This window comes from Mastomys coucha, unplaced genomic scaffold, assembly GCF_008632895.1.
Source record: "Mastomys coucha isolate ucsf_1 unplaced genomic scaffold, UCSF_Mcou_1 pScaffold4, whole genome shotgun sequence".
Classification (NCBI taxonomy): domain Eukaryota; kingdom Metazoa; phylum Chordata; class Mammalia; order Rodentia; family Muridae; genus Mastomys; species Mastomys coucha.
Genome location: NW_022196910.1, coordinates 30,920,157 through 30,944,629, shown reverse-complemented (window position 1 = coordinate 30,944,629; position 24,473 = coordinate 30,920,157). Strand labels below are relative to the sequence as shown.

Below are 24,473 nucleotides of genomic sequence, written 5' to 3'. Positions count from 1 at the left end.
AAAGGTATAAGGAGCTTACACAACACCAAAAAGATTAGACCAGAATAGAAAATCTCCCACCTCATATTAATCAAAACACTAAATACACAGAACAAAGAAAGAGTTTTAAAAGCAATGAGGGAAAATTGTCGAGTAACATAAAAAGGCTGACCTATCAGAATTACACCCAATTTCTCATTTGAAATTCTAAAATCTAGAAGGGCCTGTGCATAGGTCTTGAGGACCCTAAGAGACCACAGATATCAGCCCAGACTACTATACCCAGCAAAACTTTCAATCACCATAGATGGAGACCCATCCCACAGGCACAAACCAATCCTGACATTATTAATGATATCTGTTATGCTTGCAAACTGAGAGGCTCCACCAAGGAGCCAATGGAAAGAAATACAAATATTCACACCCAAACATTATATGGAGCTTGGGGACTCTTACAAAAGAGCTGGAAGGACTAAGGGACTTGAAGAGGTCAGGGACTCCACAGGAAGACCAACAAAGTGAGCTACCCTGAATACTTGGGGGCTCCCAGAGAATGAATCACCAACCAAAATGTATGCACAGGCTGGACCTAAGTCCCCTGCATATATGTAGCAGATGTACAACTTGGTCTTCATGCAGGTCCCCCAACAACAGGATCAGGGACTGTCCACGAGTCTTTTGCCTACCTGTCTGTGGATCCTTGGCCTCCAAATGGACTTCCCTGTATGGCCTCAGTGGAAGATGATGTGCCTAACCCCAGGGGGTGACACCCAGAGAGGGGCTTTCCCTTCTCAAAAGAAATGTAGAATTGGTGGAGGACTTGGGTGAGGGGGTACTGGGCTGATATTGGGTTGTAAAGAGAATAAATAAATAAATTATTAAAATAGAGAATAAATGCATCTTATGATGTTAAGGTAAGCATATAAAAATAGCTGTCTTCTAAAAATAATTCATAGATTTGATTTACTAGTGACTACACCTGAGTAAAGGAAATGAAGACTGGCAACTGCTATTGAGAAAGGCACATTCGTTGGCTGTATCCTTCTTCTGGTTCTTCTGAAGTAGTTCATAAAAAATGATTGATACAAAAAAAAATCTGAGGAAGATCTTATAAAATGGCTGAATTCAAATTTCTCTACCCCAAAGTGAATCGAGCAACTGCAGAATTAAAAATTAGGCACTTTTATTTAATACATTTAGTAATGACTCCATATTGGGGCTTCTTCTTACTGTCTCTCATTTTAGTTTCATAAGTGTGTGACTGCATCTTTAGATCCAATTAACTTTGTCAATGTGGGGGATCAATGCTAGCAAGGGAACAATTAATTAGATGCTTCATTGTCTACTCTCTACTCTATTTGAGAAGGTTAAACTTTATTTCTGCTTCTTAGATAAAGGTAGACTGTAGCACTGAGATTTCAGGTCAATGTGCACTTAGTAATCATTCTTTTAATTGAGTCTGCTAGGATGCCATGATCTCAGAAGAGGTTAAACCAAAGTATCAAGCTCTTGTGGGTCTCTTAGTTTATCCTAAGGTAGGTACAATAATCTCAAATCATGGTTTACCAGAGTAATATAAACTGAGGTTAGAGTACACAGAAGTATAATGATCTCATGTCAGCATGCACTAATATGACACGATATAATACCATGTCATGATACAATGACATGGTGTAATTTCAGGGTATATACAATCGTCATGTTCTCAAGTCAAGGAACACTGGGGTATCATTTTCTCAGGTTAAGTTACACCAGCATATAATTTACTGGACACCAGGCAAACATGTTTTTGTAACTAGTACAATTGCTTTATTGAGTAAATGTTATTCTTAGAACTATTCATCAACATTTTGTAATGTCTTTTACAACCAGAATTGCTTTATTTTCATTATTTGTAATACTTCTTTCAAGTATTCCAAGATTTCTATAACTGAGTCACTGCATTTGTAATAAAGAATAATATGATTGTATGAAAAACGAAATATGCTGGTTTTAATATGGAAATTCGTGTTTCAGCAGTACAGGCTGTTTTATTTGTTAGGCCTGTCCTGATATCTCATAGTAAATAACTATCAAAGGGTATTTATCTGTCTGTGGAACTGAGAAGTACTTTCTTGGGTAAAACATTATAAAGAGAAAATGTGCCCACAAACTTTGAACAAGGGGACTGCTGGTCTGAGATTAAGGAGACAAGGTGATAGAAATATTGGATATATACCATTCAAACTTTGGTTTTATGTATAGAAAGTTATAGGGATTTTAATTGAATTGAATCTACACTGATTTGGATAAAATGGTCATTTTCATAATAATAATTCTACCAATCCATGAACAAGGAAGGACTTCCTACTTTTCTTTCACCTCTCTCAACTTCTTTGAAAATTTAAAGTTTCCATTGTAGAGGTCTTTTGCCTCTCTGGTTAGGTTTATTCCTGGGCATCATGTCTTCTTTGACACTGTTGTAAATGGAAGTGTGCCTGTGACATTTTCTCACCATGTTTGTCATTGGTATATAGAAAAATGTGATTTTAAAAAAATTTTCCTTTCATTTTTTATTAGATATTTTCTTTATTTACATTTCAAATGATATTCCCTTTCCTGGTTTCCCCTCTGAAAACCCCCCTATTCCCTCCTCCCTCCCCTTACCCACCAACCCACCCTCTCCCACTTCCTGGCCCTGGCATTCTCCTACACTGGGGCATAGAGCCTTCACAGGACCAAAGGCCTCTCCTCCCATTGATGACCGACTAGGCCATCCTCTGCTACACATGCAACTGGAGCCATGAGTCCCTCCGTGTGTACTCTTTGGTTGGTGGTTTAGTCCCTGGGAGCTCTGGGGGTACTGGTTGGTTCAAATTGTTGTTTTCAGCCCCATAAGAGGAACAACAATATCTTTCCTTTCATTGGAAATATTTTAATCGTATATCATAATTAACATTTCTTCTCCCTCTATTCCTCAATTTCTCCCCTCCCTTCTAATATAGATTTACCCCCATTCTGTCTCTCATTAGAAAAAAATGGGCTTCCAAGGGATGATAATGAAGTAAGTATAATATCATAAGATAGAATGAAATCTAACACATTAGAAGCATGAACAAAAAGAAGAAAAATAGCACAATACAAATCATACAGGGACCTAGATTTTCACAGACTCAGAAATCCCACAAAAACATTAAACTGGAAGTCATAATTTATATAAAAAGGACCTGGCATGAATATATATATATATATATATATATATATATATATATATATATATATATATATTAAGATAAAATACCTTTCTACATTTGTGTGTGTGTGTGTGTGTGTGTGTGTTTGTGTGTGTGTAAGATGTCATAGCACACAAGTGGAGGTTTCTTCATCTACCCTGTGTGGGTTCTTGGAATTAAGTTCATATTATCAAGGTAGGAGTCAATCCACTGAGACATCTCAACACAGTTTTATCTTCCTAACCCTAAAACTGAGTGTAACCTAAAGTTTATCACCTTTTCTTAGTAGAAAAGGAGAGGAGCTTATATTTATATCCATTACATCTCCCTGCCACCCTCCCATTGCCAGAAATCTTGGGAGATAATAGAATGTATAGAAAGTGAAATGTTGATTGAAAGGTAACCCCATGATGTACTGTCCATGCTGTTTTCCATGATGGGATAGGACTTGCAGTAATGAAGTTGTGACAGCATACTCATGTAACCTCTCACCCATGCACTAGAAGCAAATCTAATAAATTCATTGCTTCACCAACACACACACACAAAAAACTTGTCATAAGCAAATGCTACTATAAAATACACAAATGTACAGAATACATCTTCATGCAATTGTGTTCCATAACCTAGTTGTATTGTGAGAATGTCTCCTATACTGAGATCCTAACCCCACCCTAAACGTGTTATTCTCAACACTGCAGTAAGGATTCTACCACTTTCAGTAGGCTTTGTAGCCACAAGGAGACATCCCTTAGCTTTTCCACTCCTCAACATAAATTTAGGTCAAATCTTGAAGCAGTAGTATAAAAAAACAATGATCTTCAAATTTTAGATTATAGAAAAGGCTATTTTAAATTATCTGTTGTTGCTATTGCTGTTCATGCTACAGTTGCTAAGAAAGGACAGCTACAATCACACTGACAATAAGGAGTGAGTAATTAAATGATGATTGTCCCTAGGTTTGAATTATTATGCTGCATTGATTCAGTGAGGCATGATGCCTATCTTTATTAATAACTTATTTATTTAGAGGCAAGGCATCTATCTAGTACTATGCCTGCATATCTCTCTATGTAGACATTTGAATTTGAAATACACAAAACCCCTGCCTCATCTTCTGAGTACTGGGCTCACAAACAGGAACTACAATACCTTGCTCACACTTTCACTTAACAGATGCTGAAATCAAGGCAAAGGTTACCTTGAAAGGACAACTCAAGAACTGATAGCATGGTAATATTAAAAAGGGGGACATTTCACTTCACTTTAACTTCCTGGCTTACATTCCTCGTGTTTGTGAGTAGAGGATAGAGATCTGCTTAGGAAGGATCTCAAACTACAAACTGTACCAGAAGATAAATGAAATCATACCCTCTCAGAGCTCTGTCTGCTGCAATATCATGTGAAAGACTAAGGATATGGAAGCAACAACATACCTGTCCACCAAAGCACTGAAACATAAAAATCAGTGGAACATTTAGCAGAAATAGAGATACTACCATGTGACAACATAGAAGGATCCAATGGTGTGAAACGATTCAGAAACCGAAAGTCAAATATTACATCCTTTCACTTACATGTGTGTTTGTTATTGGTTTGTTTGTTTTTTTTTGTAACCAGTGTAGTTGGAAACCAAGGGGAGAGCTATAGGTTCTCAGCATCAGGGTAGGAGAGGAAATCCAAACAGACTTACAGTTATGTGGGATGAATGAATGTGGATGGTTAATCTAAATGATGGATCTTAATATGGCTGGTAAAGCATTATGACTCAGTGATAGAGAGCTTACCTAGATTGCACAATATGCTGGGTTTAATATCTGGTAAAGGAAAGGAAGGTAGGGACATAAGAAATCTAATTATAATTAATAGGACTGTGATGTGCATTCAAAATTGTTTTATGTACATGTCCTGTTCTTTAGCTAATCACAGACATGAAAACAGTTGAGGCACTCAACCGCATACACGGTTTGCTAGAAGCTATATGCATTTTTCCATGTTATAAGACTATGTTAAAGCAACCCTCAGTTATTAAATTCTTGTTTATTTGTCTGGCAAATGTTCTCAGCCCTGTGACTTTGTTAATCCGACTTGGAATGTGATGGGTATTATAAAATGCTTAAGTCCTGGCTGAAATGCAACACAATCTAGCTGAGAGGAGTTGTAAGATGCATATTCCAGTTCAGGTGATCCAGGCAAAAATCAATGAGGGAAACGAACACTGTTGTTTAAACTTTGTTTATTTGTAGGTTAAAATGTAATGCCATACAGTTTTAACAATCACTTAAAAAAGAATTTGTATTTGCATAAAATGAAGCAAAACAGAAACATATGAAATCAAATGCTATCTTGCTTCAATTTTTCAAATCAGCACTTAGAGTCCTGATATGTATCTCTATGCATTGCAAGTATATTATATAAATATACTATAAGTGATCTCAAAACCACAATAAATATTAAGTAGGCTTTTAGGCACACGGCATGAGAAAAATGCAGTCTGCATAATTCTTGAGAGTATGGAGCCACTCCTTTCAAACATTTCCACACACCTATTTTACACAAAATATACAGCCTACACATGGAACCCTCAGTCACATCTGGACCTAACCTCTCATCCAGCAGCAACAGTGCCTCCTTACTCTTTGATACTATTGCTCTATGCAGCTATCATATAAGAAAATACTTTGCAGTTTTCTCCAACTAAGTGCCTAAGAAAGTTTCAATGCTACCAAAATTACATACAGACTATCTACAGAGCATACTCATGGAAATGTGCTGAGAGGCACCGGCTCACACAACTGTTCATGGTAATACTAGAACTTACTCTGAAGGCAAAATTAGGAATTGTAAGATATACCAGGGATTTTAAAATTGCCAATAATATTAAACCCAGAAATTATTAGAAACTGAGGTAACACCTTTTTTTAAGAGATAGAAATACTTGAAAGTATGCCAAAGTGGTTTTTTTTGTTTCTTTTAAAAAAATTCTGGCCAAATATGACCTCAGTCAATGTGAGTTTTGTCTGCCATCATTTCTTTGCAAAGGTAAACTGAAGATTACTGTTCTTGAACTGTCTTAAACTATTGGGATTAAAGATCACAGCCATGGACACCTGAGATCACCTTGTGGTAAGTGAAGCCCAATGCTTCTCATAGTAGAACCAATGCTCACTGATTAAAATTAACCAAGCTCAACCCCTACTTTCGCTCAGCTACAAGTCAGACTCTGGCATATCTGGCATGTCTGCCATCAAATACCCAATCCCATAGCGTCCGTTGGGAGCGGTGTCCAGGGTCGGGGAACCACTTTGTTTTCGATAAATATTTTTACCAAAATTTGGAGATGACATTTCACTTGGTATCTTTCCATGAATGAGGCTTGCGTCATCTCCTTCCAAGTTCACGGGTTCTTTCAAGACTCTTCCTCTCTTATAGGTCACAGAGGCCAAATTACCAGAACTATCGTCTATGAGGTTGCAGCGACGAATGATGAACACCACTGGGACAGGAAGTATTGCCAGCACCATCAGAGAGAAACAGACAACCATCCCCCACATTGGGTAGCTCAGAAATTCTTCCGATGCCTGGTAAAGTAGGGGAGAGAATAAATGTCAGCGGTCTTTCTAGGTGCTCATATGAAGGAGTTACATTGGTCTTAGGTTTATATGTCAAATTGTGAGATGATTATATTGCTTTCTCTGACTGACAATAAGTAATGGAAGTGACACACTCGACAAAGTCAAGGTTTATAAAGTCCTATCATTCATATCGTGGTTAGAATTCTGCACCGACCATGTGAAACTTGATAGAATGGAAGAATAAGATACAGAAAAGGGAAGCAGGGGGGGAGGGAGGAAGACATACATACATACATACATACATACATACATACATACATACAGAGAGAGAGAGAGAGAGAGAGAGAGAGAGAGAGAGAGAGAGAGAGAGAGAGAAGGAAGGAAGGAAGGAAGGAAGGAAGGAAGGAGAGAGAGTGATCCAACCCCCCAACATGAATGCAACTGCATCTGTTAGCCTAGGAAAACCATCAAAAATTGCAAGTAATTCTGCAAACCTCCCAGTCACTATTTTGGTGTATTTCATCACTAAGCAATAGATATTTGTAGTGTGTACCATACTATCTTTCAAAAATCTGAAAACCTAAACTTTGATAAGGATGGTCTGTGTTTCCATTGTGATTTTTTTTTTTATTTTATTTTGTAGAATCATTGAGCACAAGATAGTTAAAGCACACTGGTCTGAAACAGCTAACCCAGATCTCATGTTTGAGCCAATGTGACTAGTTCTACTTGAAAACAGACCTTCTGTAGTGACTGCTCATAGAAAACAATTGTAATAAATCCTTGATTCAGTATATGTTTGAATTATGTCTATGTCACTAGTATCTATTGCTAGTGTTAGAAGTAGCTGAAATGTAATGAATTTCTATAGAAAAGTATTTCTGGAGGTTTTCTCTTTCCAGGAGTCAAAAGCTGTGCAACCACTGTTCTTCAGTGATTAGACGAAGAGATCTGATTTAATAGTAAGTGAAAGACTGATAGTCTCATTTGTTAAAGTTCACAGAGTTCACAGTGTATTATAAGCATTAGAGTGTGGGAGGTACAGATTATAAATCTTAGCATCCCCAAACCAAAACAGTACATTCAAAATAAAAAAAAAATCTACAAAGCAAATAAAATGAAAATATAAAGTGGTGGCATATTTTCACTTTGATATAACCCTTCTTATTTTGTATTTTACCTTCTCCTTGATCCAGGCATTATATCCAGGAGGACTTAATCCCATATTCACAATGCTAGCTATTAGCAATGTTACTAGCATTAGAGGAGAAATGTATTTCCACATATAATAGTAATATTTGCTTGGAGCAAATCCTAACATATCTGTGAGGTCTTCTAGAAACCTGGGTAAAAAGAAAATATTTAATTATTCTTCCATCTTATTACATTCTCTTAATAACTGGACAGAAGTCTATATTTAAGCACTTTAGTAAGTTCTGTACCAATTGCTTCAAGGAATAGAGGGGTAGCTCTGTGCACTAAGAGTCGTATGGGCTCAAGTTCAGATTTCAATAACCCCATAAAAAGCCAAAGCCCAGGAATATGCATCTAAACATAAGTGCTAGGGAAAGGAAGACTAGCAAATCTCAGGGGCTTACTTTTCAGCTAGTCCAGCTGACATAGCAAGTCCATAGATCACTGAGAGACCCTTTTCAGAATAAATAAATAACTAGTAAGATGAATAGCAATAAAATAGGAGAACCCAATGTTAACACTGCTGGCCTTCACAAGCAGAAGAACAGACAAGAACTTCAACATATGCATAAATACAACTATGTACAAATTCATAATGGAAGATGATTTTTATATTGAATATTTATTTACAAAATAAAACAAACCTATGATTGTGGTTAATGTAAACGTTTGGACAATTATTGAAGTGTAGTATGGATGATAATCTATTTTATGAATGCAAATGTTGTTATGTAAATCATCCTTATTATCATTTACAAAAATGTAATGATTCTGTTATATCATTAAATACTACCAATGGGTATTTATCTATTTTGAGAATTTTCACTGTTTTTCTAGTAGTGCCATTACTAAAAGAATGTTCCCATTTTGTAATTCATTCAAGTATCTCTCAAGTCCAATCTTATCCTTCAGTTCCTCCCCTATATTTTTTCTTTTCCAAGGACTGTGTCTTTAGTTTGTCACATAATTTCTCAGTGGCCATTTTATCAGGCCATCTCCATTTTCTTCTTCACAAAACTACTGCTTTCCCTTACTCTTCACAAGATAGCCATAAAAGCAGAGTGGTGGTCAGATTTATGTTTCAGGTTTTGTCTGGTTATTGTGCCATCATTTATAGGGGAAAAAGTCATTAGGTATAAAGCATCAATACCCTAACAGTGTACAACCACTGCACAGTAGTCACCTTCCTTTATGCTTAGCAAAAAGTGAATCTCGAAGCAGCCACGATGACAAAGTGGGTAAAGGGTCTGGCCACCATTGGCCTGAATTAGGTCTTGAGAAACCACCTAGTGGAAAGAGAGACCAAATACTTGAAAAATGCTCCCCTGGCTCCCATGGGTGCACTGTTGTATGTTTTACACACAACACATGAATGAAAATGTAATGAAGTGGTGAATACATAAATAAAATAAGTGAATCTTAACTGTCACCCACTAGCTCTTGTACTGCTGTTTGTTACAGACTTTCTAGGAATCTAACTCTAGATCTCTGGTGAATTCTACAGTGAGATCATAATACTTTTATTTACTTTTTTTAAGAACTGTAATTGTCAATAGTTGCTACAACTCGAATGTCAGTTTAGCCAAGTTAAAAAAAATGTTTTTCTTTATTATAAACATATCTTGTTTACAAGTAACATTTGAAAGAATATCTGTTGACAAGCATATTTTCATTAGAAATGATTTTGCTTTATCAAAATAAAGTTTTGTATGGTATAGAGCTGTATATTTTTTTCTAGTACTAAAAACATAGAGATGTGGTATCAGCTGTTACATCTGCTTATGAAGAACTCTGTGTGCCCTTTCAACAATCACATAATTACTTATTTCAGGTCAGTTTCATCAGTATTTTGTATTTGTTCTGGTAAATAGATAGATAGATAGATCGATAGATAGATAGAGATAGAGATTTATATTACATACATCTAATATATATAGATATATATATTAGAGGAAGATATGTATATGTATTACATATGTAATATATTTTATATATTAGTACATTTATTAATTATAAATATATTATATATAATATATAGATATATGTTTTAGAGAATGTTTTATATATAAATATAAGTAATATGGATATATAAGAGCAAGTTATGTATCAGAACAAATAAATATATATCTGATATATATCCTTGTGTGCATGCATGTATATAAAGTCTTTCTGTAACTTCTGCTACATTCCCTTCTCTAAACCGATCATTTCTATACTTAATTTTGTAAAAAATATAAAAATAAAAATTATTTTCTATTCTCATGCTTTCTTTTATGTTCCTTTTATTTTGAGCCCCATTATGCACAATTATATCCTGTCTTCCAACATTCTTGTTTTTAAATCTTTTTTCTCTATCATAATTTTGAAAATTTAAATAAGCCAAAATTCCATCCTTTTGAAATCTCCATCAACTCTAAACCTTCACTTGAGTCTCAGGTGAAATATTTTTAGATTTTTATTCTTTACCATGTCTCAGACCCTCATTTTCTTTCTTTTGAAATGACTTACTTTTTGTGAGACTTGAGTACATTTAAATGAAATGTATTTTAATGAGTTTTCAGGAGGGAGGAATTAGGACACCTCTGTTTCACCATTGTAATGGCTTAGACCTATGGGTTCTGGGCTCCTCCTCTCATTAACCTCCCCTTTCTTCTTGTGCTGTTCCATATTGCATCTACCCTACTAAATTAGTTATCTCCTCGTCATTCTCTCCTCAGTTGAGTTTAGTTTAAAAGGGAACACTGCTTTGTTTGGTTTCTGAGACCACTTCCCTCCTTCACTATACTGTTATTGTTTGAGCTCTTTGCAGACCTTACAGTGAGGGGTGAGGGATAGAATCCAGGACACAGCATTCTTTGCTGCAATGAACTTCAGGTATTAAAGAAAATGCCAAAAACAGGGCTGCATGTTTTGTGCTGCCCTCCCGCAAATATGGCACACCACATAGGTCTTGAGGTTGACAGTGGCTTTTTCTCGAACTTTTATGAAGATTCATAAAGATATTCTCTTGCTAGAGGCTATAAGTCTTCCATTTCACTATTATAGACAGTGACAAAATAAAAACAAGAGAAAAACTCAATAACGATGCTGCCATCCATCATTTCCAGGTTTTTAGGATATTCCTTTTACATTCGCATTCATATTTACTAATATTTGCTATGTTCTTACGCTTCAATATTTTCTTTTTCTTTCGTACTATTTGGAATCTCAAAAGTTTAGCTTATTTATTATTAATCTATAAATTATCTACAATCTTTCAACTGTATTAACGGAGATTCAGGTAAAAGTTCATGTAGTTACTGAGTTCATGAAATCACAAATCACTGGAGATGAACATGTAGAATTCAAAGCTGCTCCATAATGCGAAAGGAAAACTAATTAAACAGGAAATTTCTTGCATGAGAATTCTATGCCAGAGCCTAAGATAAAATGTGGCTTTTGAAAACAACATGTTATTTCAAATGACAATTCTGCCATCTCTTAACAAACATCTTTCTTTCTCTGAACTTCATTTTTTGTACTTCAAGAAATACTATATCTACCTTGATAGTACTGTTAAAACCCTAAATGACATATGCAGAATATACTACTTCATGCCTAATAGGTATTCAACAAATGTACAAATGTACATTTCTTTTCAAAAAATAACATTACTCATCAACATTACTTTTCCTTCTGTTGTTACTATTGTTTAGGAACACTACTATAAAAATGGCATTCTCTAACAAGCCTTTTGAAAATTAATGAATATTTAAATGCAAATCTAAATTGATAACTTATTGTTTGAGAGAGCAGTCTCATAACAATATCAGATTCTAGAACAATGAAACTTAGGGGTCATTGGTTTTCTGATAACAAATTGAGAAATTTGTCTTTGGAATAAAGATCTAAACTAGTGTTCTAGCTGCACAGTTAGAACACTGTGTCTTCCTACACAAGAAGAAACAATTTCCCATCTTAAAGGTGTATATATATATATATGTATATATATACACATACACACACACACACACACACACACACATATATATATATATATATATATTATAATATCTGCCTAAATATCCCTTGGGCTCATCTATACATCTGTCCCTACTTCCAACTGTTGTCAAAGACTGCTCTTGATACTGTCTAATAGTCTACAATAAATTGGCATTTGACAAGATACAGTATTATCAAATACATATTCTATCTCTTAGGAATTTACATTTATATTTCTATATTATTCTCATGGTTTGGTAGGAATTTATCTAGGATTGAACTATATTTGATTCTCTAGATGGTTGATTTATTCATTTGTTAGAAGACATCTTGACTGCAGCTTTTACTCACTGTGAATAAAGCTGCTATGAACATTCATGTACCAGCTTTTTTATCTGAAATATATTGTCAACTCCTTTTAAAATATCAAAATGTGTACCTAACGTCATATGATAAGAGTATCTTCGTTTTATCACAAGCTGGAATAGTGTTTTCTGAAGTGTTTGCACTATTTCATAGCTCCACCCGCAATTATTAAGTGTTCTTTTTAGTCTATATTCTCTGCATTTTTTTGTGTGCTGTTGGTATTCTGAATGTTTTCCATTCCAGTAAATGTATAAGGATCTTAATTTGAGTTTTTACTATGTATGTAAGTATGCATGGTGTGTGTGTATGCATGTATGTTTGCATATCTGTATGCTGTGTGTGTGTGTGTGTGTGTGTGTGTGTGTGTGTGTCTCCCCGGTGGTTGACACTGTGTGTCTTCCTCAATCATCATATATTCAGACAGTGCCTTTCATTGTACTTTATCTTTTTGACTAGCCAGCTACTCGAGATCTCCCCCTCTCTTCTGTGTGAAGGGATTATGGGAAGGCCATCATGCCCAACCACATTTTTCACCTGAGTTCTAGGAATCTGAATTTTAGTCTTCATGCTAGCTGTAAGTGTTTTTCTCACTAAACCATCTCCCCAGTCACCTTAATCTCCAAGCATTTCCATGACCCAGAGTGTTTTTCAATTGCCATTAAAACATGAGGCTTTATTTACTTTTAATATTTCTCTTGCTACTTTTGATACATGAAACATTATTATTAAATGAAATTTCCTATTCTTCTTAGCATGTAGCTTTGGGCAATAATAAACAAGACATACTGAACTTTGTCAAAATACTCATTCAATACCAATAATGCAATTTATGTCACCTAAGAGGACTCAAGCCTTTATCCAATGTGCACTTTACATGAGACTCTCATCACTCAATGTGCATGTCAGATAGATGCACACATTTTAACATTAAAATGACTTATATTGAATAAATATTTCAAAGATCCCTTTTCCACAGATATGAGTTTGATATTTCATTTCATATTAAGTTCACATTCTTCTCATATAAAAAGTGTGTTATTGAAATTTAGATATACAGAAAATTCAATTAATTACATTTGAAGTTATTGTGCAGCAAATTATATATGTATCTCAAAATAAAACAGACCGTTTTCCCAATTCTGTTTGATACTATAAACATTAACTCACTCTGTGTCTCTGTTCATGTGTGTCTCTCTGTCTCTCTCTCTGTCTCTCTCTCTGTCTCTCTCTCTCTCTCCCTCATCATCTCTATCTGTCTCCCTCTCCACTTTTTATAAAAAATCAACAAAGTAACTAAGGCATAAGCTTTAGACAGAAGTGGAAAATCTGTGAAGCACACATCTGCTACTAATAAGGTTATAACTGAGTAAGATACCTCCTGTTTCTCTTATTTTCCCCCATATATGAAATTTGGCCAACAACAAGAAGCAAAGGAACTTAAGGGTCTTGTAACAAATGAAATACATACTTATCAAGTGTGGAGTCACTCTTTGATAATAAGAATTAATCCAGTGCTTGAAATTCTACGCAACCTTCCATTGTACTCAATTCTCAGCCCTCATGTACTGGAGAACACCTCAGTAAACTACGTGATCAACAAAAGATTGTGAACTATTTGACTAGGTGAAGACTCATCTCTCTCCATTTCTCTTCCCTTTTAAATGAAATATTGATTGAACTTTTCAAAATAGAGCTGAAAAATAACTACGCGCAATCAAGTGTACTTACTTATCTATGCCATAAACAAAGCTCACAGCAATATTCTCCAAGATGACCACAATTAGCAGAGGCAATGTAGCAGAGTAATCGTCAAACATTGTAACAAAGTAGTTTCCAGAACGCTGCACAAATATCAAGCCAATACAAAATGCTAGGAGGCAACAGATAACTAAAGAAAAGAAATTAAAATGAAAATTAGCCTCTCCTCAAAGCCTAATCTTTCTATCATTGAAAAATATTACAGTCAAATAACATTTTTCAATTTTTATAATTTTTGTACACACTAGCTTCTCTGACTCTATGGGAAATTACATGTTGGAAGTTGGGTCACACATTGTTAACTTCTATTAAATATAATAGGACATAACTCATATCTCTAAGTCTATGAAATCCCACCTACCGAATGCAAATAATAACTGAGGGGAAATTGTATAAAAAATTTTAAATAAATATTCATACCCTCTGTTTATTATTAATAGAAAACCGACCTTCCAGGCAGGGTGTAGACATAGGTGCTTACTACATTCATTAAGCTTCTATAGTTTTCAAGTTCCTATGCAATTTTGAATTAATAATAAGCCTAGTGCGGCTTGTAATGAGGTTACCAAACGTACAGACTTTCATGTTTGATTGAAATATGATTATCAGTAAAGCATAACAGAGAGAAAATTCAATCAGAAAAAACATCACCATCAACCCACATTTAAATATTTATCTTGCCTAAATAACTTGAGTGTGCAAAGTAAAGTGATGGGTATAGGCCTGAATATTCTGATTATCCAAGCAACAACTAGGAAGAACTATTTAAAACTTGTTTCCTGCTTAACATCTAAGAAACATTCATAAACTTAAGGACATTTGCTGTTAATATAAAAACTTACAGATACATTTGTAGCCATGAGACTTTTCCACACAACTTAAAGCCACTACCTTAGACTTCTTGACACTTAAGATAAATAAGTGACTATATTACATGTCTCAATCTATTTTTAACATAGATGAGTAAAATTAAAAGCAGCAAGGTATAGCTGTTTCTACTTCCTCTTTTGTGGATTCAGACTTGAGATCTCAGCTGTTGGTACAACTGCCTGCTCCCTCAGCATCTCTAAGCCACTCAAAGTGTCAAACTCAAATAAATTTTATCCTTCTATAAGTTGCACTGGACATGGTGTTTCATCACAGCAATCGACAATTAATCAATATAGGACAGAAATACAAACTATGTTTTGAAGAAGATAGAAGTATAAATGTAACTTATATTAAGTCTCTCTTTTTTCCTTTAAAAAGTAATACGCTAAAATAATTATACCAACTATTGAATTACTATAAATTATAGTCAATTATCATATAGATATTAGTAATATTTAAGAGATAACATAGTCCAATTACAGTATCTAATATTCACACATAAATGGGCTACATTAAAGTCAAGAGTAAAGTCTCACCAGTGAGTATTTCCTTCCTCACTTTGAACGTATCCACAATAGGAGTGATGATCCCTTCAATGGTTCCAAACATGCTGCCAAGCCCGAGATTTATCAACATGAGGAAAAACATCACTGACCAGAAGGGAGATGCAGGGAAGTGTGTCATGGCCTCTGTAAAGGCAATAAAAGCCAAGCCAGTGCCCTGCACAGCCTGCAGAACACAGAAGAGAGCAGCAAGATCAGAGCAAGATCAAGAGATGCTAACCAAGAGCAAGATCGGGAGATGCTTCTTATCATCAGTGAAGGTGGCGAAGCACTATGTAATGACCAGAGCTATAAATACGCTAACATATGCTGTACTCCTTAAGTCATGTTCTCATTCCCTGGACCCAGATGGATGATATGGAGTAACCACAGAGTGAAATACAGTTCAGCGTTGCTAAACAAAATGTACAACTATACAACATTGCTTGTTATTTCAAACATCCTGGAATAATATAGTACATTAATAAGTATGTGGTGGTTTTAATTTTGTTAGGGCTTATGAATATAAATAATGATTTGCTGTAATAAAAACCAGACAAAATATATATGGATGTATGCAAATATTTCTGGCCTATGAAGTAGCTTAGTTCATTAGAATAAAGAAAACAGATAACGTGAACAATAAAAATTTGACGCGAAGGAATGCAAAGAGTAAAAGGAATTCTGGATTATAGAATGCAAATTTTCAACAATAAAAAAAAAAATCTATTTCAAAGACAAACAACAAGAAACACATTTTTTGGTCCCTTTGTTTGCCTGTGTTCTGCTTTTCTATTTGTTTGGTTTGGGTTTTGGTTTCTAATTAGAGATGGAAGAGTATGGGGTTGGATGTGTGGGGAGTGGGAAGCAGCTAGAAGGGGCTCAAGGAGTTGGAAAGGTGTGATTAGAATGCACTGTATCAAAGCACATCCTCTCCTCCTGCTGGAATGCCTTCTACAGCCTGGATATGAGGGCTTTAGCCTTGTCTCATTCTATTGTGATTTATCCTGTTTGGTTATAGTCACTTGGAGGCCTGCTATTTTTTAAACAGGAAACCTTAGGGGGAATGAATCTGGGGGAAAGGTGAGGCGGCTAGAGAGAGGGTGTTGGGAGAGGTAGAAGGGGGAAAACTGTGGTCAAGATATATTGTATGAAAGAATATGTTTTCAACAGAAAATATTTTAGGATTAAAAAAACATACTTGTCAATAAAGTATCTATTTTATATGCATCTTAACTAAGTCTAACATGCCCGTATTCTAATATTAAGAAAAAATTACAGATTAAAGAGATGCCTCAGTGGTTAAGAGCACTGACTGCTCTTCCAGAGGTCCTGAGTTCAATTCCCAACAACCATCTGTAATGAAATCTGATGCTGTCTTCTGGTATATCTGAAGACAATTACAGTGTACTCATAAAATAAATAAATAAATCTTTTAAAAAAATAAAAAAATTGGGGTTAATATGATAATTTCCATAATCACTGAAACTATTAGAGGAAAAAAGGAGAAACGCACCAATTATGGTTATATACAAAACGTTCTAAATAGGAGTCCATTTGCACAACAAATGATGCCAACATCTGAAAACACATATCACAAAGTTAAATTTATATATAAGAAAATAACCAATCAAGTGACTAGATAAGCTACAGATGAGAGACAGTCTGCATGCTATGCAAAATAACCAGTGGTTAATATCCGCAGAATACAAAGACGATTAGCTAGTAAATGACAAGAGTGAAATATCCTAAGAAATATTAAATAAACATATTTCTCAAAAGATGAAGTACAAACAAACATATTCACAGAGCTCAGCTTCATTAGCCATCTGAGAAATGACAATTAAAACTATATTGCGATTCCCTCTGACTTAAGTCTGAATATCAGTCATTAAGAAATCACAAAAATGACTGGCGAAATTGTTGAGGAAAGGAATTAAATCCACCATTAGTAGGAAGGAAACTAGTCCAATCTGCATGGAAACCACTAGGAATTTTTCCCCTAAAATGAAACAGATATACAGGAAAGTCCAGCTGTACTATGCTTTGTATTCACTCGTAGAGCTCTAATTCAACATATCACATGTACACTGGCAGTTAGTTATTGCAGAACTATTGACAACAGCCTAGTTGTGGAAGTGACCGAGTGGTCTATCAGCAGAGGAGTGGCAGATACGATGTCCTATCTATACATGACAGGACTGTTTTAGCTCTAAAGAGCTGTCACACATTTTAAGCACATCAAGCAGATTAATTAGTTTCAGGAAGACTGACCTTGAATGTTTTCTTCCATTTGTAAATCATATATATGTGTGTGTGTGTGTGTATACATATATACATATGAATGAATGTATTATACATAGATATGTATATGTGTATATACATATATACATGCATGTGTGTGTATATGTGTGCAATTAGAGAAAAAAGTTGCCCATTTGTTGATTGCATCTTTGAATCTGATTATTTAGTGGTTAACACTCTTTGTATATTTGTGAGTTTTACTTTCTTTGTTCTGCAGCACGTACACACACACATATACATGTGTGTGTGAATATATATATATGTAAGAATATATATGTGTGTGTGTTTGTGTGTGTGCATGTGAAAGAATATATATATGAAAGTATAAGCAACATAGCCAGGAAAAAAAAAGAGCAGGAAGATCTATGAAGAGGATTATATATTGGAGGAATAAAACTCTCCAATGAAAATGTTCTTATGTACTGTGTACAATTAATATCCATCCATGGAGAAAAAAATAAAATTTTAATGAAAAAAATGAGGCCACAGGTCAGTGAAGGAAATGCTTGCTACACAAACATGAGGGTTTAATACAGATCCCTACCACCCTTGTAAAAGTCAGGTCTTCTGCCATGTGTCTATATAACTGAAGCACAGGGGTGAGGGCACAGGGGTGAGACAAGGAATGAAGATCTCTGTGGATCACAGTGTCAAGTTCCAGGCATACTGAGACATCCAGTCTCAGGCCACAAAGAAGAAAAGTGATGAATGAACACATCTGACAGCTTGTGACCTCTCTACACATGCCCACAAGAGATAGTGCCCTCACATGCACACCTTACACTACACATACACACAGTGACACATCTTATTAAAAATGTAGAACTCTAAGCCAGGTGACTGTGTTATTTCACTGATTCAGCAAATGTCAGGATTTTTTAATTATGAAAACTTAGAAATTATATTTTCTTTTACAATTCAAAGTTGTCAAATTTTCTTATGCCTTTACTCATAGTATGGGATCTCTATGCTGTGTTTCAGGCATAGTTAACTGTCCTACTCAAAACGACTATTGGCTAATTTCTATCTTCCTTTTTGGCAATGTAAGCAAACAGTAGCAACCTACAGAAGAACATTAATTGCTTTTCCCCAATTCCTTGTTGATTAAAATAAATTATACTCTAAGAAGAAGATATAACCAGAATTTGTTTAGCTGAGCTGTCATTTAATACTAGTTTTTTATAGCAAAATCTGATTCAGATTAGTCTTCATTCTGGAGGGGATAGTAACTTATTTATGCTAACACTGCATAGTAGTGTGACTATATAAAAAAATGAAAATCTTTGTAAGTAAACATACTCTATGAGATGCAGAGATATCTGAGAATTTAGAAACTGTATCCCCAGGCCTTTTGCAATCCCCTTTCCTGAAGGAGTCCTCAGATGAAGCATACTTTAACTAAGTGATAATTTTTTGACTGTTAAGACATGGCCTACTAACTTTATTTAGCTCATCCTCAATTTGACAGGCGTTGAGATGAAGAACAGCAAACTCCTCCTCCTTCACTTTTTGAATGATGTCGTAAACTAAACGATAATCTTCCACAGTGACAGCTGAGAGGTTGATGTGATGGGGAATGACATCCCAACTAATGTTTCCCATTTTCAAAAGTTTCAAGATCATCTCAGAATTTCTGAAAAGTACAACAGATGGAGAATGAGTACCCAGGGTTCTTTGATGCCTATTTTATAGAGAATTATGGCATGAAATGCTAGTCGAGATTAATTATCCATACTGTGAAATGCATTTTTCATTTACGATATTGGCTTTGAACCCCAGAACTGCAAACACCACCAGCGTTGCCAGGACTGAAGTGAAAAAGTTGATGAACGACACTAGGACAGCGTCGAAGTGGCAGTTGTTGTCTCTCTTGTTATAACTCGAAAACGCGATGACTCCACCAAATCCCAAACCCAACGCAAAGAAGACCTGAGTGGCTGCCTCTCTCCAAACCTTGGGTTCCAGCATTATTTCAAGCTGTTTGAAATTGAAAAGAACAGAAATTAGTAATAAATTCCTAGTTCTAAGAAATTCGCTTATATGGAATTATATCATTTTAATATAAATATATATACTAAATATTATATAAAATAGTGTAATAAGTAACTATAAATAAATATATTTTCTAGGAAAGCAGCTAAGTATGCAACAGGAAATAACATCTATCAAGCCCTTACATGGAGATCTTCTATTTACAAAAGAACTTGTCAGTGTTTTCTGATAAATCATCACAGAAGACTATGACAGAGAAATTACTAGTCTTCAATAATTCCCTATTGGATATCTTTCTTTGTCTTTTCAAAAGCATAATAAACCAATTTCCAGCACAAGTGAAATAGTTACTTCACATCACCATTCTCTCGAATTTTGAGTTTTCTGATGAAAATCTGATAATGGAGCTAACCAGTGTGTAATTGGTAGGATTCGGCTGCTGCTGTAACTGTCAATTGGTGTTGTTCATTCATTTTAATGAGAGTCACTTCTTTGATAATAGAAGAAAGTCTATTGCATCATTAGTGCTTTGAATATATAAACAAGTTCCATAAAAGTCATCAAATCTTTCCAGAATGCAATAAAATAGTTAAAAGCAAAAATTGACATTATCTACAGCTGACATGGAACTCAGTAGATATTTGAATTCATTTGAGTTCACTCCCAGTCAGAAAACAATGCTTAATTTGTATTTGTTTCTCTTTCTATCCTTAAGGTCAACTTTTATTGAAGGCAATGTCAAGGGGCAATGCTAAGTATATGAAATCTACAAAGGTTCAGATCATGCTGCCACAAAGTAATTTAATGAAATAGCAAGCCAAGTCAAATAGTAGTCCTCTGGATTCAGCTTTTTTCAGTAGAAAGACTAAAAACAAAATCATCTCCGTAGTATCAGCCAAATTCTAATTGTCCAGTATTGATAGTGTATGCAAACTGTAAGTAGAAAACACAGAGAAGCACTTTTCATGTTTTTTTCCCTCATTTAATATTCACAGAAGCCCTTGTTGTTGTTAAATCTAATATCTGAGGCTTTGTAAAGAGAAGAAACCAGACAACAATACACGGCAGGTCAGAAGCAGAAAGAAATAGTAATATATGTGACTTTTAAAACTCCCACTTTCCCTCAGATATTGAGACATAGGGCTTCAGTTAATTTTAATTAGCATTAATTTTTAATTATGTTAATACTTTACAAATTATTATCAAATATAATGGTTTTATTCATAATTAAGTAATTATCTAATATGCACACATATTTGTGGAGTATTTCTATGTTGCTATTCTGTGACGCTTAATTCCAAATACGTTGAACTGTCTATCATGGAGTTACCACTAGATGGCAGAAAAGAGACATTTCCAAAGATTTCATTTAGTCTGTATCCAAATTGAATTTCCACTTGCTTTCTCTGGGTAGTTTGTGTGCTTAGTCACTTTCTTTCCTCCATAAACTATGTAAATTAAAAATAACATATACCCAAGTGTGGTAGCTCATGCCCACAACCCCAGAACCCCAGGAGGCTGAAACAGGAGACCATAGGTTTGAGACCAGTCTGAACTAAGTTCAAGACGATCAAGGATGACTGAAAACAAACAAAAAGTATGTTATAATTATTATAATTTTATAGCATCACGTGAGACCAGTGGCTCTCAACCTTCCTAATGCTGCAGCCCTTTAATACAGTTTCTCATGTTGTAGTGACCCCCAACCACACAAGTATCCTTTGCTACTTTACAACTGAAATTTTGCTACAGCTATGAATCATAATGTGAATATTTTTGGAGATGGAAGTTTGTCAAAGGTTTTGCAATCCACGTGTTGAAAACCACTTCCCTGGAGTAAACTAATACCATTTCATCAATGATAACTGGAAAGTGAACTGAAAAAGAGAAAGGAAGGAAGGAAGGAAGGAAGGAAGGAAGGAAGGAAGGAAGGAGGAAAAGGATAGGGGAAGGAGGAGAGGAGAGGGGAGGGGAGAAGAGGGGGAGGAGAGGAAAGGAAAGGAAAAGAACTAGAATTTTAACATGGATTCTTAGAGCAAATTAAAAATGTTGATTTATGCTGAAATTTTAAATACTAGATCCGTTTAAAATCCGTTTAATACTAAAATCAATGTGCAGAACTGTGTCACAACCAGTTGTGAACTTAGAAAGTAGTTTTCAGAGGTTTACCCAGAAGAATGAGTTACATTGAACTCAAGAAGTATTTTCTTCAATGCTCTGAATATAAATAGTTTGGGTTATTAAGTATGTGAGGCTTGAAGCAGATTTTAATTCTAAGGTGGTAGAAATTTATGAATTTAAAGCAGCGTTCACTGGAAGTTCTCAAGGGCACCAAATATTAAAGAGCACTTTTGAACTACAGAAGAAAACCAGACACCCACATCAGCATTTTTGCTCCTACAAAATGAACACAAACTCAGAGCCAGACATGCAAAGAATACAGCTTCTTTTACCTCTTAACAAGGCAGCTGACAAAGAATTCCACAGAATCTAATCCCTTCTGCTTCCCTGCTTCCAGGACCACCCCAGCTCCACAGTCATCCTTTATATAACCTTCAGAGTCTCAACTGTTTTAACTGCATCTTATGACTTCCTTACCAGAGTCTTAACAAGTGAATGGGGGGCTGGAACCTTAATTTGGTGAATCACAAAAATACATACACTCCCAAACCTATTTCTGTTTCCTGTTCAGTTAAAAATAACAAGATATGATTAAGTCTACAAGTCCTTTATGGTAACTAGGGTCAAGATACACAGTCATAAGCTTAGATCTGTTTCATAGAATACTGGTATGAATTTCACACTCTCTATGAAGCTAACGTAAATGTTGCTGAAATATGTGTGTGTGTCTAAAAATTCCCAAGCATACCATTACAACTAAGACTTCAGAGGATGTGAAACATTCCCCAGAAAAACACTACTTCTCTATGAGAAAATATCTTGAAAAGAAGTCAAATCCTTTCTCGGAGCCTGTGGATTTTAGATCATCAGTAACCTGCGGACACTCAGGAGATTAATATTTTCATTAGTTTTTCGAGCAGGAAAATACTGTTGTTAATATTTCAAATGATCAGTTACTCAAGTTGCATAGGAACCCCTCAACTAGAGGGAGACGGGCAAATGTAGATCAAAGGTTCCCAAATTTATTCATGGAAAAACCATAAGCTATCTCATAAGAAGAATGAATTTTCCCATTTAAATAATGGCAATCATATTCATGAACCAGAATGGTAGGTTTTAAAAATTAGAAGTAGATCCAATTGGAAACACAGAAAGCCCACTTTTCTGGAGTGGTTGACATACTATACTATATGTTAGAAATCTAACCTATCAATGTTAAAACAATTGGCCCTTAAGCATAGCTTTGGGGACATTTTTACAATAAATATAATGGAAAATAAGCTATACATACCTTAGGGGTGAACATGTGTCGGATGCCATCAATTGAACCATTTAAAAGGAGAGATCTTATTAGGAAGCATATAAGTACCACATAGGGGAACAGAGAACTAAAATACATGATCTGCAAACAAAGAGACATGATAATAGATGAGACAGGCAAGTGACCATTCTTAATCGTTAAAACTGTACTCTTGATAGCCACTGTTTGTTTAAAACTATTGATAACAACTCCTAAAGTCACTTTTTAAGAAGACTACTCTGGATTCAGCCTTCTTTAAATCTCATTTGAGACATAAATAAAACTTTGTTCAGACTGATTTATATTGTAGCATATATTGATAGGGTGCAGCATAATTCAATATCTGTATAAAATGTTTAACAACAGTGTTAAGATGGTTAACATTTTGATGAGATCCTTTAAATTCTTCTCTTCTAATTATTTTAGGATGCACAGTAAAATGTTCTAAACAATATCCACCCCAGTGTGCGACAGAACTCTAGATTGTGTTCTTCCTTTGTCTTTTGGGTACCATTGTCCAACAGACTTTTATCCTTCTTTTCCCTTCTCCACCTCTAGAATAAACTCTGCCCTCTACTTTTATGTAATATACTTCTTTAGCATCCAGACAGAAGAGCACTTAGAATTTGTGTGTCTCTTGGTGGTTTACTTCACCTAAGTGAAGTTATATTTCTGTAAATTACAGGACTTCACCCCATTTAGTAGATGAATAACATGTAGTGTGTATGTGTGTGTGTGCAGAATATTTAAAAATATATAAAATGTATACCATCTATGCTGCTTCAATTAGCAGGATTGAATTCTACTCAATGGCTGAATAGTATTTCATTGTGTGCTTGCACAGAGAAACACTGACTTACTTTTTCTTCAGTAAGTGCAGAAATAAGATGTAGGATGAATGGTGCTGCTTGCTTGTATTCCATATTTAAAAGCAATATTTAGGAAAGAAATGTCATGAATTTCCTAACAAGTCCTGGTTTAATGTTTCACACACATTTTGAGTTGATGTTTCATGGTGAATCCATAAAGCTCCCAATGTACTGAATAATTTGTATGCATTGCATTCACTGTAAATCCTTTCACCATTTGTCTCTGCAATGTTTGCCTCTGAGGAACTCAGGAAATTGCTCTCACCCAAAGGAAACATTTTACCCAGGCATTAGCTATCTTCTTGAAATTTCCACGTGGGGATATAATAGGTCTAAAACTTTCCCACTGGAAAAGCAAACTGCTAAAATTCCCCTCCACGCTGTGGCCTCTCTGTTTCAGAAAACGGCCC

At 35.1% G+C, this 24,473-nt stretch overlaps 1 protein-coding gene and 1 long non-coding RNA gene across 6 annotated transcripts in view; one reads left to right on the top strand and one right to left on the bottom strand.

Annotated features, from left to right (window-relative positions):
- Positions 1–5,411: 5,411 nt before the first annotated feature.
- Positions 5,412–24,473, bottom strand: part of Slc6a15 (solute carrier family 6 member 15) — a 51,287-nt gene continuing 32,225 nt past the window's right edge. For 3 of the 4 annotated variants that reach the window (XM_031349722.1, XM_031349723.1, XM_031349725.1), the window contains 7 exons: positions 23,186–23,296; positions 19,517–19,758; positions 19,222–19,414; positions 15,472–15,664; positions 14,036–14,195; positions 7,947–8,109; positions 5,413–6,772 (listed from right to left, as the gene is read on the bottom strand). In XM_031349722.1, the coding sequence (XP_031205582.1) occupies positions 6,401–6,772; positions 7,947–8,109; positions 14,036–14,195; positions 15,472–15,664; positions 19,222–19,414; positions 19,517–19,758; positions 23,186–23,296 (1,434 nt within the window). In that variant the 3' untranslated portion in view covers positions 5,413–6,400. Of the gene's footprint in view, positions 6,773–7,946; positions 8,110–14,035; positions 14,196–15,471; positions 15,665–19,221; positions 19,415–19,516; positions 19,759–23,185; positions 23,297–24,473 lie in introns of all 4 variants that reach the window. The other variant, XM_031349721.1, reaches the window with a different exon arrangement.
- On the top strand, positions 6,574–20,111 carry LOC116076121. Of its 2 annotated transcripts, XR_004112823.1 has the most exons (4): positions 6,574–6,775; positions 7,669–7,728; positions 9,699–9,791; positions 19,561–19,812. It is a non-coding gene; the product is annotated as an uncharacterized LOC116076121 (long non-coding RNA). The 2 variants fall into 2 exon arrangements; XR_004112824.1 differs by lacking the exons at positions 9,699–9,791; positions 19,561–19,812 and adding an exon at positions 19,911–20,111.